This window comes from Rutidosis leptorrhynchoides, chromosome 1 (assembly GCF_046630445.1).
Source record: "Rutidosis leptorrhynchoides isolate AG116_Rl617_1_P2 chromosome 1, CSIRO_AGI_Rlap_v1, whole genome shotgun sequence".
NCBI lineage: Eukaryota > Viridiplantae > Streptophyta > Magnoliopsida > Asterales > Asteraceae > Rutidosis > Rutidosis leptorrhynchoides.
In genome coordinates this window covers 620,469,375-620,488,705 of record NC_092333.1, presented here as the reverse complement: position 1 = coordinate 620,488,705, position 19,331 = coordinate 620,469,375, and the positions used below count along the sequence as shown (strand labels likewise).

The window sequence follows — 19,331 nt, the reverse complement described above, 5'->3', positions numbered from 1 at the left end:
CGTTGTTGAGAAGACGAAACACTAGAAATTAACAGAGTATACCTCCCACTGCACGATTATAAGCTTGAATAAAGATGAACAGACGGTTAAGCTGACCTAGTTGTGGGAAGCCGTTGGGAAAAAAAAAACAGCTAACAATTGTTCTTATTGTTGTGCTAATAACAAATTAACAATGTAACATTTGTAAAAGTGAAAAACAAGTAAAACAGGGCAATCACGTATTGAACTGAGACAAGAAAACATCAAAGAAACAAACCTAGCAATAAAATATAATTAAATAAGTTAGAAAGCATCTTTATTAAAATCAACTGGAAACCACTGAACTCTAACTAGCAGGTGAAAACATATGGCACAATGAGATAAGTCCAAGGGCATTATTTAGTATTTAACAAAGCAGAGTTTAAAAATAACATTTTCAAGACATACAAGACAAAATTTATAGATGTTTGACAAAGCATATCACGTGTGCACGTATTCTAAATGTACAACGTAGAATAGCATGCCAATATAAGACATTATTTAAACCTCTGGAATTAGATTCATTGAACTTCCTCTCGGTTTAATTCAAAGCACACCGGGTACCCAATGCGGCGATGGTGTATAAAGAGTTTCCTCCTAACGAGTGTGGGTGACAAATGAGAGCATTCGATGTCGATATCGCCGTTCAAAAAAATATATATATAATATAAATAAATAGATGTAACATGGTACCAAAATGGCTGTCAAACAATTGTTTGAACAAACAGACAAGCAGGCTTCCTACACTTTCTCAACTGATGTTAACCCACCCTTATGGGAGAAAAAGGAACAACATTTCTAGGTTCTCCATGAGAATAAAACAAAGAGAACAGCCAAACCACAAAATGATGACGTTCAGTAATATAATCGTTTGTATAAATTAAAGATCCCATAGGTTACAGTGACTAACAAGATCCTGATTATCACTAATCAAACATAGATACATAACAATTGCTTTTACAACTAGGCAAGGCATCACTCATCAAGTAAAGGAAAGAAACGGTACCAATTTTTCAAAAATTATGTAGGAACTAGCAACATGGTACATATTAAAACAAGGATAATCATGATAAGACATAGAAATTAGAAAGTTTAGATGAGCACCAAGCATCATAACACATTAAAGGGACTCTAAAGGCTTCACAAATATTATATGGTACAACCTTCACACCCTTGCAATATTCACACCACTCGAAATATCGACTTACGAGCCATAAAAGTAAACACGTTGCAGTCCATGAGGCCTTAAAATGTACTCATCGGCTTCTAAAAAAATTAGCATGTAAAAAGTTTGTTCCCGAGGGTCATAACTGATGTAGAAGTCACAAGGATTATGTAACATTTGACATCATACGGGGCAAATCATGCTTCTATGGTTCGAGAATAATGTGCTCCCATCTAGACACTGCATATCCAACTTGCAGACTTAACTGATCATTTTTGGTGTCTGTCTTCACAATACTTGCAATACCCTCGTGGCCGTGCAGCAAGGGTATCTTTTCTCACGCTCATTGTCAACTTAACTAGCATACTAGTGAAATACTGAAAGGAAGCATCATAGAACCAACTAGCCCAAATAGTCTTTCATGTCATATAAGATTGTGGATATAAGAGTTATCATAAAGTATGAAAAATTCTAGCTAAGAATATCAAACGAAAACTAAAGAGTATCCGCCTACCAAAAGAAATGTTAGCCACAGAGTCACCGTCTCAATAGTGACCAGGTAACAACTTATCATCTCTCACATCATTATTTTTAGTGACAGCTATCAATACGGAGAAGCTTGCAACAGCAAAGGCAGAACCTTCTCACGAAGAGATACACATTTCGCCACACGTTCTTATCAAATGATTAGCACACAACCTAAACGATATGTTCAGTTACGATTTTATATTCGGACTGAGCTAACAAAGTGCGTCAGCTACTAATAGCGAAATAAGCCAGCTGACATGAGCTAGTTAATACTAGCAGGCAGTCATGATCGACCTTATAAATAATAAAAGACCGCATATATGTCAAAGCCTGCCACATCAGAATGCATAAAATACTTCGTCGGAAATCATTTGTTCTTTCGCCTTAAAAAATTATCCATCCAACTCCCATAAACCGGTGCTTAGCCGGTATATTTGCATCATGGCATCACAAACCAAGTCATAGTGTGAAGTAACACATAAGTATGGTGTCTCAAAATAAGGTCCTTACCAGGTGAACACTTACATTTCATAATGTAACTAGTAAACAAACAATTGGAACCATATAAATATAATACTAGTTGGCTTCACAAAATAAACAGAAATCGAATTGAGTAATCTACTATAAAGAAAATGCAACCGGATCACACAGAGATTCAAAACTCACGTTCAAATTCTAGAGCAGTAAGCAACAAAAGTACTTTAATTCGTTTGATAGCACCCGTTTCACACGAATAACAAACTTCAACTACTACCACCAAACACATGAACAAACATCACATTTACCACATATATAAACCAACTCTATAGTCTCCATTACATTCATACCTTCTTATTTCATACAAATTAAATGTACATGTACATACTGGAAACATAAACAAGAGGGATACCAAACCCTAAACAGGAGGTATATTAGAAAAAGAAAAACCTTTGTAACCTTTATAAGCATAATAAGCAATCCGTGTGTAATAAAACCCTGGAATAAACAATACAGCTCCCAATATTGAAAAAAACACACCTGCTCACATCATTAAAAAAAAAATAGACAAAGTTTATTAAACATAAATTTTTTTTCTTCTTCCAAGATTAATTAATATTTAATTGATAAGTTCAGAAAGTTACCGTGAGCGGTGTCACCGCCGACGCGATTAGCGGACATGAAGATGCCGGAGATGATTCCGGTGATGCCGAAGACAAGAAGAGCGACGGCGAGAGCGATTTCTTTGACAGGAGGTCGATTGTGTACGGTGTAAATAGCATCTGAGTCCATCATGATATCTTCATCTGAAATTGAGAAAGCGTGATCTACGTATGCCATTGAAATTTGGTTGAATTTTTTGATTTGTGATTTTAGGGTTTTGATTCAAGTGTTTAGCTTGTTAAAGAAGACGAGTGACGTTTCTTCGAATTTGGGGTGAAAGTTTGCGTGATAAACCCGTATGAGGAACACTTTCTCATAGGGAATTGATATATCCAACCTTTTTTTACTGCTTCCACCATTTTTTTCAAGTTATTTCCTAATATACCCTTGTACAATAAATATTAAATATTGGTATTACCGATTCAACTTCAACTTCACCTCCATTTCTCATTTCCACTTTTTGTCTCTTTTTCATTTGTCTTTTACTTCACATTCATCTTCTTTCTCACCTTCCTCTTCTTTTTTTTCTTTTACCAAAACAAGAACTTAACTGTAATCCTTCATTTCTTCCTTACCTTTCACTAAATTATATCTAAATAAAAACCACTAATTAAACTAATCTACTAACATTAACATCAGAAATTGACAACTTGTAATGGTGACTTATGAACAAATCAAGTGCAACTCAAAAAAATAAAAATCGGAAAACTTATGAATATGATATGAATATGAACAAAAGAAAAAACAGATCTGGATTAATGGGGACTTCAGTAATAAATTTGGGATGGATCTAACACCATTGTGTCCAATTGATAACAGATTCGACGACCTTTAAATGAAACCCTTTCACTTCAGGTGACCTATACATATTCCGACTATATGTACGTACTACTACCACCACCATAACCTCCATTCGAATCGGGCTATCTTTAAAACCAACACCGTCTTAATGTAGCCGATAAAATTAGCTTAAAAGCTCAAAGACAATACGTAGTACACTTTATTTGTGTTTTACTAAAGAGACTACCTAAATTTGAGTACGGGTTGCTGAAACAAGAATGTTGCTCATTTTGTAGATCTTTAGTATGGGTTTTATAAAAGTCTTCTTCCTGTAACTGAACTCTATCTCAAACATTACCTGTATTTATTTTTGCAGTTGGCATAGTTCCACATTAAATTGATTATTGTTCCATCTCCCTATCATTTTATAAATTATGTAATTTATTCCTATTAAAAAATACTCCGTAACAAATATGTAATGTAAGGGTATTTTGGGAAACATACATGAAAATATGTTGGAAGGAGTAAAATAGAAGGTGGAAATATCACCTCCCTTTCTGATACATGATACATTTGGGAGTATATACGAATTCTTTTCGCCGGTAGTCCTTTATTTTTATTTTATACATTAAACTAGTTTATAACCCGCGAAATTCGCGGGATTACACATCAAATTTGGATATAGTTTTAAATAATGTAAGAATTTATCACAATTTTCGTACTATCAACGTGAAACCTTTAAGATATACATTTGTAAAACTATACATTTAAGATATATGTTTGAATATTTGAATAAGATATGAGATAATAATTAAAAAAATATATCCATTTTGCAACATTACACATACTGTTACTTTTGTTTTACATATTGAATAACATATAACATATGTATATCAAGACAAGGTAAATTATATAAGTCATATGTAATTTCTATGTTAAGGACCAAAGATATCAATACCAACGATTTTTAAGAGGTCAAACATATAAGTTGAACTCAAAGGAGACTCATGTTCAATCTCCAGTTACTAACTTTAGTGAAGACTAAAATTTAGTCAGATTAATAAACACTGATTAGTACGACGAAAAGATACTTGATAGTTGATACTATACAATGTGATCAGATTCTTTAAAAGTGGCATGGTGTTTTTATCTCCAACACCACTCTAGACCTCTTCGCACTCAGATTCTGTAAAAAGTCAAAACACACCAATGGTATTCAGTATCAGTCAGTATTAAGGTAGTCAATTATTAGTCTACTTTAGAAACTAACTTAAAAACTTCAAAGAAATCATGGTGTCGTTATATGATATACCTGATAAGCCTCCCTGGTAAACTACCCCTTTTTAGAAACAACCATTCAACCCTTTAACTGGTTTTTCATCCTTGCAAAAACTCAAGTGAACACCTACCTGAAATCGTAACAGTTTTTATCTTAGTCAATAGAAGCTTCACTATGTGAATAAAAGAAACATGCACAAATGATTTTCACTGTACAACTTTAGATACCTGATGACTCAGTGGCTTATAGGTAGGTAAAACATCTTACATACTTCCATAGACACTTGGCTACAGATCTGCACAAGAAACCAAGACTAAATATATTGATAAACATGAATAAGAATGTCAAGAACAATAATTATTAAGAAAATTAACCCACACCACTGATAGACTGTGCTTGTTTTGCACTTAAAATATAAGTAAACCATGAAGAATATCATGAGCATAAACCACTTATCAATATTTCAAACCATAATATAATAATCTATAAGATAATCTTTGGTTAAATATATATATTACTATGTAAGCCATTATTATATTCCTACGATAGATATATGCAGCTACATCTGGGACCTAGGCAATTAATCAAAAGAGAGTCCTTATACTTCGGCTCCTAGTATCTGTAATCAGAATAAACTTTATATATGAAGTTACGGATAAGTAAATTGATCTTCTTAACAGAAATACTATGAACAATCTCACTCGGATGTATGGATCCCCTTCTCATAAGCTTTTGAAAACTCACTTAAGTTCCTTCGAATAGAGTACAAGTATTGATGGTGATTATATATCAGAACCTAGCCGTGAGCAATTACAAAAATTTATAGGCAGAAAAGAAACGACACACAATAATTCCACCGGTAAAGCCTTTTCACATTCAAGTACAAAGAGACCTGAGAATGTGATTCTCTATTTAAGATTAGACTGTATTGAACGCTAATTTAAAAAAGCTTAATATCTCAAAATAAATAAATAATATAAAAATAAAATAGATGATGTAAGTTTCATCTAATTCAAAATAAGAACAGACATAACCTTATATGATCTTTTGAAGAATGAAACCACATCCTACATCTATTGGAGTTCCTTTCGTAGTTTCACCTTACACACAAACTGATCAAACAGGAGTAAGCCAAACTATATAACAATAGATTATATTAAAAACTTGCCACGTATAACCCAAGTTAGCCAAACTGATATCTTCAAAAAAAAAAAAAAAACCATATCATAAAGAAAAAACTCATTATACCAAAACGTAAAAGTGAAAATTGAATTCCCATTCAGAAAGTTGAGACGCAAAACTGAACCATTTCATGTTATAATATAGTTGACCAACATATATCTGTTATTGTAAATTACCATTTTGGTCTCACAATTTATTTATTATTTAAATATATTATAGCAGAAGAAGCCATCACATAATTAGTATATAAGAAGAACTAACATTAATAATTAGTTGTGAACGGGTTAGACACATACATACTAAACATAAAATACACTAAATTTCTAAATTATGATACGAAACCTAAGGAAAATGAACTCAATATCTCTAATCAATCCAACCATTAGAGAACAACATGAACATAATGCATAAATTAATTACTTTCAACAATGAAAACAGGGGACTTACAGTGGTGTTATCAAAAGTTATGGAGAGCTTCAAAAATTATACATGGTCAGGTCTTCATTTTCAAGCATAAATGTTCAATAATCTTTTGATAAGTTATAGTGATCTTCAAATATCGATGCACGAATAGGTGTATTCGATCATGGTCACTATTGGATTGGATGTTATGTACAAGAGGAATAAAACTTGGAGAAAAGCTGAAGTATCAAAGAGATTTTAATAGTCGTCCACTGAAATAAGCGACAATTTTAGATGACATATGGATTTTTTAAATGTTCATTACATAATAAGAGTTTATGCAATAAACTAAGTACCTGTGGACCCATAATTACTCTAACACCATGTGCAAGTTCTTCAAAACCTGTAAGCATTAAAACCATTCATATGTCTAACTATTTCATGATCTCTTCAATAACATCAGCATCTTACAATACCTTTTTCCCAGCAGCTGGTAAGTAAAGCTAAAAGTTGACGTTTCGAAAGTTTTGGTACTCTTCATCCCGCTGCAATTTTCTGAAGTCAAAAACAAATATGACCAAAAACTGCACAATCAAAACTCAAAAGCCTCAACACACTTATGCCACTATCCCACTCCTGTCTATTCTCACAGAAACAATAACATAAAGTACAGCGTTACATATATAGAAGGAAAAGGAATTAAAATTTCACATTTTCACCTTAATACTTTAAACAACAGATAAAGTTGAATCAATCGAAAACAGATATAATGACTTTTTACCATATAAAACATCTGCAGGATCACTCGTAACTCTAAACTGCAGTCCATTTGGCTTGACATAATAAAGACATCATATCGTAACCCTAATCTTCAATGCGTTCATACAAGAGATTCTGAGTATGGAAGGAACCTATAATCGTTGAATATATCTAGAATCGAACTTGTCTGGTGAATTGTGTGACCGTCATATAGATGAAAGGAAAAATAGGGTTTAATAGAATGATTTGATAAATCTCACGTTAATAACTTGTTTAGATTTGCAACAGAAAACCGTTTGAATTTGATGAATTATGTTCATACAAATTGATAAGAACACTAACCCTGATTAACGATCAATCGGTTCCCTGATATCTTCAATTTTCGTGATCATGTCAATGATTAATGATTAATAAATGTTAAAACAAAAAACAAAGCGAAAGAAACAAACAAATCAAGTAGACATAGATCTTTACACCATACAACAATTTTTGCATACCTGATTCAATATGGAACGGATATGAGAAGACTTAATTTGTTATGAAGAAGTAGAAGAAGATTGAAGAGGAGAAGGGGACCCTCGAATGATTAGAAAGAGAATCAGTTTTTGTGAAACAGTTTGTTGGCAAATTTTTAGGGATCCATCAAAACCGAAGTGGGCACTATTGTAATTAGAAAGCGTAACTGTCGATTAGAAAGCCTAATGATGCCATCACTAATTTAAATGGTTGAGATTAAACTTTAAAAACTCATCTTACGGGTGGGATTTTGCCACTTGGGTTTTTTTCAAAAAAAATGACATCAGAAAACTTTTCTTATTATAGATAAGAAAGATTGTAAGAACATCCCAATCATTTTTTTAATTTCGGTAGTCCCTTGATTTTAAATATACATTCGTGGTCCTTCATTCTATTTTTCATTATAAATGTCCGTTAATTGTCATCACATGTTTAAGGGTATGTTTACTTTTTTTTTTCCTTCTATTAAGTCATGTATGAATATAGATGAATTATAAATATAAATATATTACACTACATACTAACTTTCGTATTTACCGCTACATTCCTAACTTTCGTATTTACCGCTACATTCCTATTGGCTAAAAGGCACATTAGCCACTGTTTAACTGTTAACCTCTACATTCATTACCGTCATACTGTTTCTATATACCCTATCTCTTCATATACCCTAAACACTTTCTACAAAACGCCTCTGCCTCAAAGTTTATCACCAATTTTTATTTTCTCCATCAGTTACAAACAAAAATTGTCAGGAGCAGCATCTTCTACGATCTCATCCGATTTAGATAGCAATCGAGTCAAATTGGATCATAGCTTACTTCGCATCGGTAAAAAATTCCTCTCTTTATCTTCGACTTCGATTTATACGATGATGTTTTAGATTTGATGATAAAGTGTAGTAGTGTATATTTAAATTAGGGTTTCTGTATTCAACACAATGGACTGTCGCCGCCACCGCCGCCACCACCGCCGCTCATCTCTGATGACTTAATTGATGCTGTAAGTGTTGATATGTTTATAATTTGAGACTTTAGATTTAGGTGTTGTAATTTGTTTTTTTTTCTCCCTTTTTTTTGTTTCAGCGTAATTTTTCCGACTTCTAATGATGTTGTTTGAAGGTTTTAGACGGATGTGTACAAAGATCTAACCTGCTAACTTAAATTTTTGCTGGTAAAATCTCTGATGTTAAGAGCTACAAGGTATATAATTTATATTTTGACTTATGAATAATAGAAGTCGCCTTAGATGATAGAAATTTGTTGATAATTTCTGTAACTTTTACACTTCAGCAGGATGGTAAGCATCTTTTGATTCCTGTTTTTGTTTGTTATTATTAAGTCACTATGTATTTTTTTGTAGAACCTTATAAATCATTATGAATAGGAGCAAAGTTTTGATTTTTGTTAATTTATAAACTGAAAGATTGAAATCTTTTCTCTGTATGGTGGGAATGGGTGAAGAAAAAACAAAGTGTTTGTCAACTATTTTTGTAACTGCAAAACATTGGCAGTGGGTTAAGTAGTCAAAAGATGCTTATTGGGTCATGTAGTCATGTGTACTCTTAGATCCTTAGCAATAAATTACCTATAATGTCATTGAATTGAAACAAATTATATGAAATACGCAACTATTTACAATAAAAATATAGTTTATAAAGAGTTGCAAAGTACGGAGTAGCATAACTTTTGTAAATGACTATGCAGTTCTTATACAAAAATCCAAATCAACATTAACTTATTGAGTTACTACAAGTTCAAACCAGTTGCAGCAGAACGATTATCAGAACGTACTTTTCACTCCGTAAGTTTTAACAAAGTTATTACAGTATCGCATCTATTACACTGAACATGTAGTATGTTCAATATTGTTTTGTATTAAAAATTTAGCTTCAAAACATATCACTTTGTAATATGTTTCTCCATTGTACTGGTAGACTTTTTATTTGTCATAGATAGACGACTTATCCCACTATTATTTGCAGCTAAAACGTATGCTGTTGTGGAGTTGCTCAACGCTCTGTAGTTGCTGGACATATTTTATTTATTTATTTATTTATTTTTTTTTTTGTATGTGAAGGTATTTATAACTTACTACATCCCTAACATGTAAACTAACAAAATGTAGTATTTTGTGGAGTTGATGGTTAAATAAAAGTGTTAAACACGGTTTCAATCTTTCGACCACAAATTATAATAGCCGCTGCTTTTATATCACGTTGAACTCTTTGTTTGTTTTGCATTTTAAAAAAGGTAAATCTATGGGTTTATGTATCACATCTGGAATATAAGATATTGCAATAGTATGCTTGATTGTATAGCATTTTGTTTACTATCCCCCTATATTACCTTGAACCTGTTTTTTTGGCTCATCCATATATTTCTATTCTCAGACAAGAGCTACTATATAGTTTCTTTAAGTACAGTAGTTATCAGTATATTAAGATATTTTGTATTGTAATATTTTTCTTAATAAATTAATTTCTATAATGCTAAACACAGGTACATGACATGTAGCAATAATCAACAGAAAAAAACTGGGTTCATGGTTGAATATGGTCTGACCCGCCCATTGGGTATTGGATGATCACTTCCGGTAACGAGTTCTGTACTGCTGATCCAGTTAAGACCTCGCCTCTCATGGTGGTCCTATAACTCTCTCTGTAAGTACACATGCTAGACATTTCTTCAAACTATTCTTATCTTGAGTTGATGAACTGATTCGGGTTGTGTATCCAAATGTTGTATTAATGAATCCGATTTAAATAGTTTAGTATATATGAATAGCAAACTTATTATCACGAGTACGTCATATATGATGTCTGCACCTCTATAGTATTAGTTTACATTATGTGAATGTGAACTGCAGATTAGATTGAGGAAAGGAGAATTGAGAGGGAGGGCTGAAGTTGTACCAATTCCTCATAATTTTGGCCATTGAAGTTATAATTGTAAAAGTGCACCCAATGTCAGATTATGTTAATAGTTTATACTGTGGTTAGAGACAAATATTTTTTTTAAGTTTCGATGAGTTTGAAACCGAAAACTCTGTACATATTTTCACTTTTCATCTTTCACAATTTCATTAATAGTGTAAGTAAAGTTTCCATTTTTTAATCAGTTTCTTTCTTCCAAATTTAGTAGCAAACATCAAGTCTTTCAAATATGTACAACGAGATTTAGTAACATACTGCTTATAATAATTAACATCAGTCGCAAAATGCCGCCGCCAAAATGCCGCCGCAACGCGCGGCCCACCGCACTAGTTTTATACATTAAATTGTAAGAACATCCCAATCATTTTTTTAATTTCGGTAGTCCCTTGATTTTAAATATACATTCGTGGTCCTTCATTCCATTTTTCATTATAAATGTCCGTTAATTGTCATCACATGTTTAAGGGTATGTTTACTTTTTTTTTCTTTCTATTAAGTCATGTATGAATATAGATGAATTATAAATATAAATATAAATAACGAAGTATTATATATATTAAGAAGAAAATAAAAAGTGTTTCTTACATTTTCTTTTACTTAATTAAAAAACTGAATGAAAATAAATGACTATTACGTTTAATAGTCAATCAAATTGATATATTACTCCAAAATCTTTTAGGTAATGAGGAATCAAATGAATTGAAAAGCAGATTTCACTAACTATTAGGTAAGCTTTTTAGTGAATAAATTAATTTTCACCCAAACGAACTCGACAATTGCGATGTTAAACACCCTACAAAATAATATGATGCATTCTTTCTCAAATTCACAAATACGTGTATTACAAAACAACAAATTCAGTCTCTAAAGAATGATTACGTCAATTATATCAAATTCCTAACGTCAACAAAACAACGATTTGTTAATTTCATCATTCAATCTTATTAATCTACAGTTATGAAAACCCTAGTTCATCTACATCAATTATTTCTTCCCCTCCATCATTTTCAGTTAACACTGCTGAATCCAAGGTCTTTCCAAAAGGCTCAATTAACCATTTGCTTCAAAAGTATAGATGTTATCTGCATATTTGTTGTTGAGTCTCACGCTTCTTTTCATTTATTGGGATTTTGTTGGGCTGTGAATATATAAGAATAATAAAGGGTAGGGTTGAAAAAAAAACATATTAATCTCTTGACTATACCACCGAACTATTAGTTGAGTGGTAAAAAGCCTTAGTTGTTTGTGGGCATGTATCTTTGAAAGTGCAAGTTCAAATCCAGGGGGGGGGGGGGGTGACGTGACCCGTCCTAATCTATCTGGACGAATACATTACATTTGGTTACATCACGAGGTACTTGACCTCTATATGATACATTTTACAAACATTGCATTCGATTTGAAAAGACAATCTTTCTTTACAACGAAAGTTGACGGCATGCATACCATTTCATAATATATCCAACTATAATTGACTTAATAATAATCTTGATGAACTCGACGACTCGAATGCAATGTCTTTTGAAATATGCCATGAATTACTCTAATGGTGTATCCTATCGTATACACGCATAAAAGGCGTAATGGTTGCATAAAAGTAGCATCAGGAAGGCTGGAAACAACAGTTTTGTGGAGTTGTCCGTCCAGCGTTTTTCGCTATACAGGCTGCTTCGTCATGCGTAAGCCCTGAAGGCCGCCTAGCGCGTAAGCCCTGGCCGGAGAACGCCACCTTCAGCATAAATTTCGGATCACGAATAACAGAACATATCATCATCTGACACGTGTCCCCGAGCAATCTGGTGGATCTGACACTATAAATAGACCCCTTGGGTCGTCATTTTACACAGTTCAGATATTCTGACAACTTTGAGAGCTGAGACTTCACTCTTCTCTCTCTCTAACACTTTCTCTCACTAGAAGTCATCCGGCTAGCACTTTTACGCTCTACGGACGACAGATTGATTAAGCCACCCCACAAGTTTCCACACTTGTGAACCGGGTCTGCATGGATTATTTCCCAAGGGTAAACATCAATCGGCAACACTTCGCCCTCCTAAAGCTAGATAACTTCCAGTATTGTGTTGACACACTAAGCCTTACCTCATAAGGAAATAGGTGTTAACAATGGCGCCATCCATTATTAAGACGAATCATCTCACCAACACTGATAAAGACGGCGAGGATAACGAATTCATACCCATAGAGGTGGGCATGATACATCCATGGAAAGCTGGACAACGGAGGAAGGCAGAAGTGTTAGAAGATTGGGAAGAGCAATTAATATCATTTCCTTCTATGTGCAACACAAATCCATCCGATGGTCCAGTGGTTATAGAAGCGCGAGTTGCTAATTGCTTAATACGCAACATTTACACTGACACAGGAGCTGAAGCAGACATTATGTATGAACATTGCTTCATACAGCTTTCCAAAGATGTACAAGAAAAAATGAAGGAAACATATGTGCCGTTAGCAAGTTTTACAAGTGAGCCGTCCTTGTCTCAAGGAAGTATTCTGCTTGAAGTAACCTTGGGCAAGCCACCCCTAAGACGCACAGCCAACATTGAGTTCTTGGTGGTTAAAGCAAATTCACAGTACAACATAATTTTGGGAAGAACTGCTTTAATGACGTTTGGAGCTGTAACATCAACTGTACATGGTATGATGAAGTTTCCAACGCCAGGCGGAGTAGCAACGTTATATGCAGAACGGCATAAGTCAATTGAGTGTTCTCAAGTAACAAAGGCAGTAATTAAGCCAATCATACACGATGATGGGTCAATTTCACCATATCTTAAATTTCCAGATCAGAAAATCATAATTGGGCACACGTTGTCCGCCGAATGTAAAGAAAAATTATACAACATTTTGACAACAAATTTAGACCTTTTTGCATGTCAACCGTCTGATATGACCGGTGTTCCAAGGGAAATTGCAGAGCATAGGCTAAACGTGAATCCCAACATACATCCTGTTTGTCAGAAAAAGCGTGGCATGGCGCCTGAAAGAAGCAAATTCCTCCGTGATGAGGTACGAAGTTTGGTGGATGCTGGGATCTTGCGAGAGGTCAAATATCAGACATGGGTAGCCAATCCAGTCATGGTTAGGAAGCCGGACAATTCATGGCGGATGTGTGTAGATTTCACGGATATCAATAAAGCATGTCCAAAGGATAATTATCCTTTACCTGAAATTGATTGGAAGGTTGAATCATTGGCAGGATATCGATTCAAATGTTTCCTAGATGCAGCTAAGGGATATCATCAAATCCCAATGGCTTTAAAAGATGAAGACAAAACGGCTTTTCACACGACAGAAGGCATATTCTGTTACATGAAAATGCCTTTTGGTTTGAAGAATGCAGGAGCAACATATCAACGACTTATTGATATGGCGTTTAAGGATCAAATTGGGCGAAACTTAGAAGCTTATGTTGATGACATTGTCATTAAAAGTCATACTGAAGAAAATATGTTACGAGATATACAGGAAACTTTTGCATCTCTGCGAAAAATTAACATGAAATTAAATCCCAAGAAGTGCACGTTTGGTGTAGAAGAGGAAAAATTCTTAGGTCATATTGTCACAGAACGTGGTATTGAAGCTAATCCTAAGAAAATTCAAGCAATTGAAGATATGAAGTCACCAACTAGCAAGAAAGATGTTCAACGGTTACATGGATGTCTAGCAGCATTAACAAGATTCTTGTCCAGAGCAGCTGAAAAGTCGCTTCCATTCATGAAGGTGTTAAAGGGCTGTTTAAATAAAAAAGATTTTGTGTGGACGGCGGAAGCCGAAAATGCATTCCAAGAGGTCAAGCAGTTGCTAAAAACATTACCTACATTAACAACACCAAAAGAGGGGAAAACCCTAATTTTATACTTAGCTGTCTCAAAGGAAGCAATAAGTTCTGTCCTAATCGCAGAACGGAAAGGCGTGCAAATGCCTATATATTTTGTTAGCAAAGTGTTGCAGCTTAGTGAAACAAATTATCCACCACTTCACCGCATGGTTTATGCCCTTGTGCATACTGCACGACATTTACGAAGATATTTTCAAGGTCATCCCATTTTAGAGTTAACAGATCAACCATTGAAGCAAATACTCCGGCGTCCAGAATCATCTGGCCGTTTAGCAAAATGGGCCATCGAGTTGGGGGAGTATGAAATCAATTTTGCTCCCCGGAATGTAGTTAAAGGACAAATTTTGGCAGATTTCCTCTTGGAGACAAATGAAAAAGTAGAGTATGACAACAAAATGGCACCATCACAGCATGAGTGGGAGTTACACACTGATGGAGCATCCAGTGAAGAGAGAACAGGTGCAGGACTAGTTTTAACAAGTCCAGACAGTGAAGAGAATACTTATGCATTGAAATTTTGTTTTTATGCTTCAAACAATGAAGCAGAGTATGAGGCATTACTCTCTGGCCTGTGCATAGCGGTAGAAATGGGCATAACAAATTTACGAGTATATGTTGATTCTCAAATTGTCGCCCAGCAGGTTAATGGAACGTTTGATGCAAGGGATACATCCATGAGGCAATATGTAAAGTTGGTGGAGGCAATTTCAAAGAAATTTGATTACCTTGAAGTCTTGCAAATTCCTCGAAATAAGAACAAAAAAGCTGACGTCTTGAGCAAGTTAGCTACTTTAACCTTTGATCATTTGCAAAAATGAGTGTTGGTTGAAGAGCTTAAGGAGAAATCAATACATGGAAAACCAATTATTGCAATAGTTGAAGGAGCTAAGGAAACTTGGATGACTCCGTATTTGAGATATTTGCATGACGGATGGTTACCTGTTGATAAGGCGGAAGCAAGAAGAATAAGAGTGACCGCACCAATGTATGAAATTGTTAATGGTGTCCTTTATCGAAAATCATACAATGGTCCATTGTTAAGGTGTTTAACCGATGATGAAGCATTAAAAGTGGTCAAAGAAATGCATGAAGGAGTTTGTTCTCAACACTCCGGTTTCCGTACTGTGGCATCACGGATCATGCGACAAGGGTATTTTTGGCCTTCCCTTTATCGGGATGTCGCAGAAATCATAAAAACATGTGAGAATTGTCAGAGGCATGGTACAATTCAGCGTCTTCCAAAGTATGACTTGATACCGGTGTCATCCGCTTGGCCGTTCTGCAAGTGGGCTATTGATATTGTGGGGCCATTCAATAGAAGCACTGGTAATGCTAAGTTCTTGGTGGTAGCAATTGATTTTTTCACGAAATGGGTTGAAGCAAAAGCTTTAGCAAAAATCACAGGAGAAAATGTCAAGAAGTTTGTCTGGCATGATATAGTATACCGTTATGGGGTGCTAAATGAAATAGTCAGCGATAACGGCAAGCAATTTGCAGAAAATCCATTTCGGAGTTGGTGTGAAGAGCTGGGCATAAAGTAAAACTTTACATCTGTTGCTCATCCTCAAGCGAACGGACAAGTGGAGGTTACCAACAAGGAAATCATTGCTGGCATTAAAGCACGGTTGGGTCTGAGTCAAACTGGATGGGTGGATGAGCTGCCAAATGTATTGTGGGCACACCGGACAACGCCAAAGCGGAGCACGGGGGAAACACCTTTCAGTCTAGTGTATGGAACAGAGGCAGTGATACCGGCTGAAATATGTGTGCCAACGCAACGCATTATGGCATTTGATGTTGAGGCTAATTCTGAAGCATTAAGGGAGAATCTCAACTTGTTGGAGGAAAGAAGGTTGATGGCCGCCATCCGGCAAGAAGATCACAAGCATAAAATGGCAAAATATTACAACAAGAAAGTGCAGCATGCGCAGTTTGAAGTAGGTGATTTGGTACTACGTGATAATGAGGCAAGCAGGCAAATCAAATTTGGAAAGCTAGACCCAAAATGGGAAGGACCTTATAAGGTCACAAAAGTAAATCAGAATGGATCATACATGCTTGCTGTGCCTTCCGGCGAGCAATATGAAAGAGCTTGGAATGCAATGAATTTAAAGAAATTTTATGCGTAGCACAATATGCATGGACAGCTTGATCAACTGTCAAATGCATGAGATATAGTCATAAATGTAAAAATTTCTTTAAGAATATGAATAATAGCAATTATTCTTATGGCAATATTTTTCATAAGTTTTATCCGGCCAAGGATTTTTTAGCCCAGGTGTCACATAGCCGTGTGTCATCCCTACCCGCAGAAAGAAAGAAACCCTTTCGGTGGTAGAAGTACAATCATACTCAAAATGGTTGTATCGATAGTGAGACATGTAGAACTCACTAAAGCATCGAAGCGATGAAACGAATCTACAAAAAATTTCATGACACAACTTATATACACAAAATGCAGAGCAAAACGAAAAACGGACCATGGTGTCCAGCAAAATATTTAAAGGCAAAAATAATTCATAACTTTTCCTCATGAGTTTTATGACGGAAAGCGTATAACGGAGAATATGATTTCAATATTTACAAGCATAATGATTGCAAAGTACAATCTCAATATCTTATGCATTGTTCACTACAACAATCTTACTAAGTTACAGCATATTTCTAATATATACAACCAAGTACAATATTAAACGTTATGCAAAAGCAGATGTATAAAACATAGTATTTCATTCATCCTGCGGAGTATAATTCAATACATCATCTATTGTTACATCCGGCCTATTACAAAGATTTTCAAGATCAGAAAACTTCATATTTTCTATTAGTGCACCAGCTGCGTCAGCTTCTGTTATGGCGTTTTCATTCATCTTCGATGTAATAATAACAGGCATTGGATTTGGCAATTCTGGCAGTTTTCTTTTCATAAAGTTAAAAAAATTTAGTCGTTCAGCAGACTTCGCAAGAAGGACAAACTCACGTATCCTGTGAGACAGAGCTTGACAATTAAAGATACGCTCTACAAGCATAGGGATGCCAGTTATCATTTGTATTTCGTTCTCCTCTTTGGCTTTAAGCTGTTCTTTCAACATGTTATTCTGCTCAAGCATTTTTTCATTCTCCTTTACTAGTTCATCAATTTTGCTCAGATGCCGCTTTTCTCTGAAGGATAGTTCTTTGACTTGCTCCTTATACTCCACCCTCTGATTGTTGCTATTATCATAAAGCCTCTTCATTGTCTCGTATTCCCTCTTTATCTCTGTAGCTATTTGTTCAGTCCTGGCTACTTTCTCCTTTTCAGCAGATAGCTCCTTATCTGTAGTGACTTCATTGTTTTGCAACTCAGATAGGCGTTGAAGGTCATTTAAGCCAGAAGCAACATTCAGAATGATACTTTGTGCCTTAACCTTCTTGGCATCTGCATCAGATAGGCTGCTAAAGAATTGGGCTAGTGAAGGACACACCATGGCATTCAAAAAAGTCATGAAATCTTCGTACGAGTGTGGTGGTCCTTTTAAAAGGGAGGAAAGCATATTTGTGTCAAGATTAGGAAGCGTAATTTGTTGTTGAGAAGAACTAGGGCCAGCTCCTTGTTGAGCGGATGACGGAGGAATTTGACCAGTTCTTCTCCTCTTGGCGGAAGGCGGAAGAGTCACTAATGTAGTGTCTTGATGTGATGCACTAGCTGTTGGAGATAAAGGGAAATTGTTACTTATAAAAGAGTTCCAATATGCTTCACAACATTTCAAGGGTGGCATACAATATAAGGAAGGGTTTGGATTATAAAATCCACCAGTACTGGGCATACAAGAAAACAAATACAGGTTTTGGTATGGTATTTTACATAATTCAGTGTTATCATTCTCATTACCCGAGGCACGACGTTCTCTAGAGGCAACTCGATTCATACCTATGTCTTCTTCTTCTTCTTCTTCTTCTTCATCTTCCTCCTCCCTCACTTCATCTATTTTGGGGGTATCATCAATAATTTTCTGAGTAGTAAAGGTAAGCTGTGAATAACACGATGACCGCATGGCGGTAAGCGGAGTAATTTCTGCAAAAGTTTAAAAGTCACAGTGGTTAATTGGATAGATAAAGGAGGGCATCTTATTAAGCATATGTAACAAAAGTAAATGCTTACTCTTCCTCCCTGCAAGAACACAGACATAACCTTGTGTGATATCCCAATCCTGGCTTACGGATGTCAGCGAAAGCATGTGTTCCCCATATTTAATGTCATTGATTTGTTCAGCTTTAATCTTCTTAAACAAAATGTTTTCCTTGGTAACGAGTTTTGGAAAGGTAACTGATACGGTATGCGAGTATTTGCGCCACACTCGAGTAGCTGAGTATTGGTCATCAATTGCATCTTCATTAATAAAGATAAATGAAGCATACCAGTTATCGCCGGGATGATCAAGTACAGGTTTCAGAAATCCATGAACTTTATTGAATGTGAACCAACCATTTTCATGGCGTGCTATACGTACCAAATGGAAAAATATCCGAATAGATGGCTCAATATTCCTTGCGTGATAATACATTTCAAAAATCAAGATCTTTCGAATTGATGCTGGTTCGAATTGACCAACAGCAACACAGTAAAACTTGCAAACTTCTAAGAAGAATGGTGTAAATGGCAGACGCAAGCAAAAGTTGAAAATTGAGTGGCCATAAATAGCAACCTTGCCAGGGGGCGGTGAGCAGGCTCTGGCATTGATTGCAGGAATCATTGGTTCAACACCAGCTAATTTAGGAAAATGTT

At 35.1% G+C, this 19,331-nt stretch overlaps 1 protein-coding gene and 1 long non-coding RNA gene across 3 annotated transcripts; one reads left to right on the top strand and one right to left on the bottom strand.

Annotated features, from left to right (window-relative positions):
* Positions 1–2,476: 2,476 nt before the first annotated feature.
* On the bottom strand, positions 2,477–3,163 carry LOC139885558 (uncharacterized). The gene is made up of 2 exons (XM_071869312.1): positions 2,833–3,163; positions 2,477–2,728 (listed from the first exon to the last, which is right to left on the bottom strand). Exons 1-2 carry the CDS (start codon positions 3,026–3,028, stop codon positions 2,607–2,609), a joined length of 318 nt encoding a protein of 105 aa, XP_071725413.1. The 5' UTR covers positions 3,029–3,163; the 3' UTR covers positions 2,477–2,606.
* Positions 3,164–8,449: 5,286 nt separating this feature from the next.
* LOC139885557 (uncharacterized) lies at positions 8,450–10,860 on the top strand. 2 transcript variants are annotated; one of them, XR_011771996.1, is made up of 6 exons: positions 8,450–8,599; positions 8,691–8,771; positions 8,891–8,971; positions 9,476–9,572; positions 10,271–10,431; positions 10,638–10,860. It is a non-coding gene; the product is annotated as an uncharacterized lncRNA (long non-coding RNA). The 2 variants fall into 2 exon arrangements; XR_011771995.1 differs by having other exon boundaries at positions 8,855–8,971.
* The last annotated feature ends 8,471 nt before the right edge of the window (positions 10,861–19,331 follow it).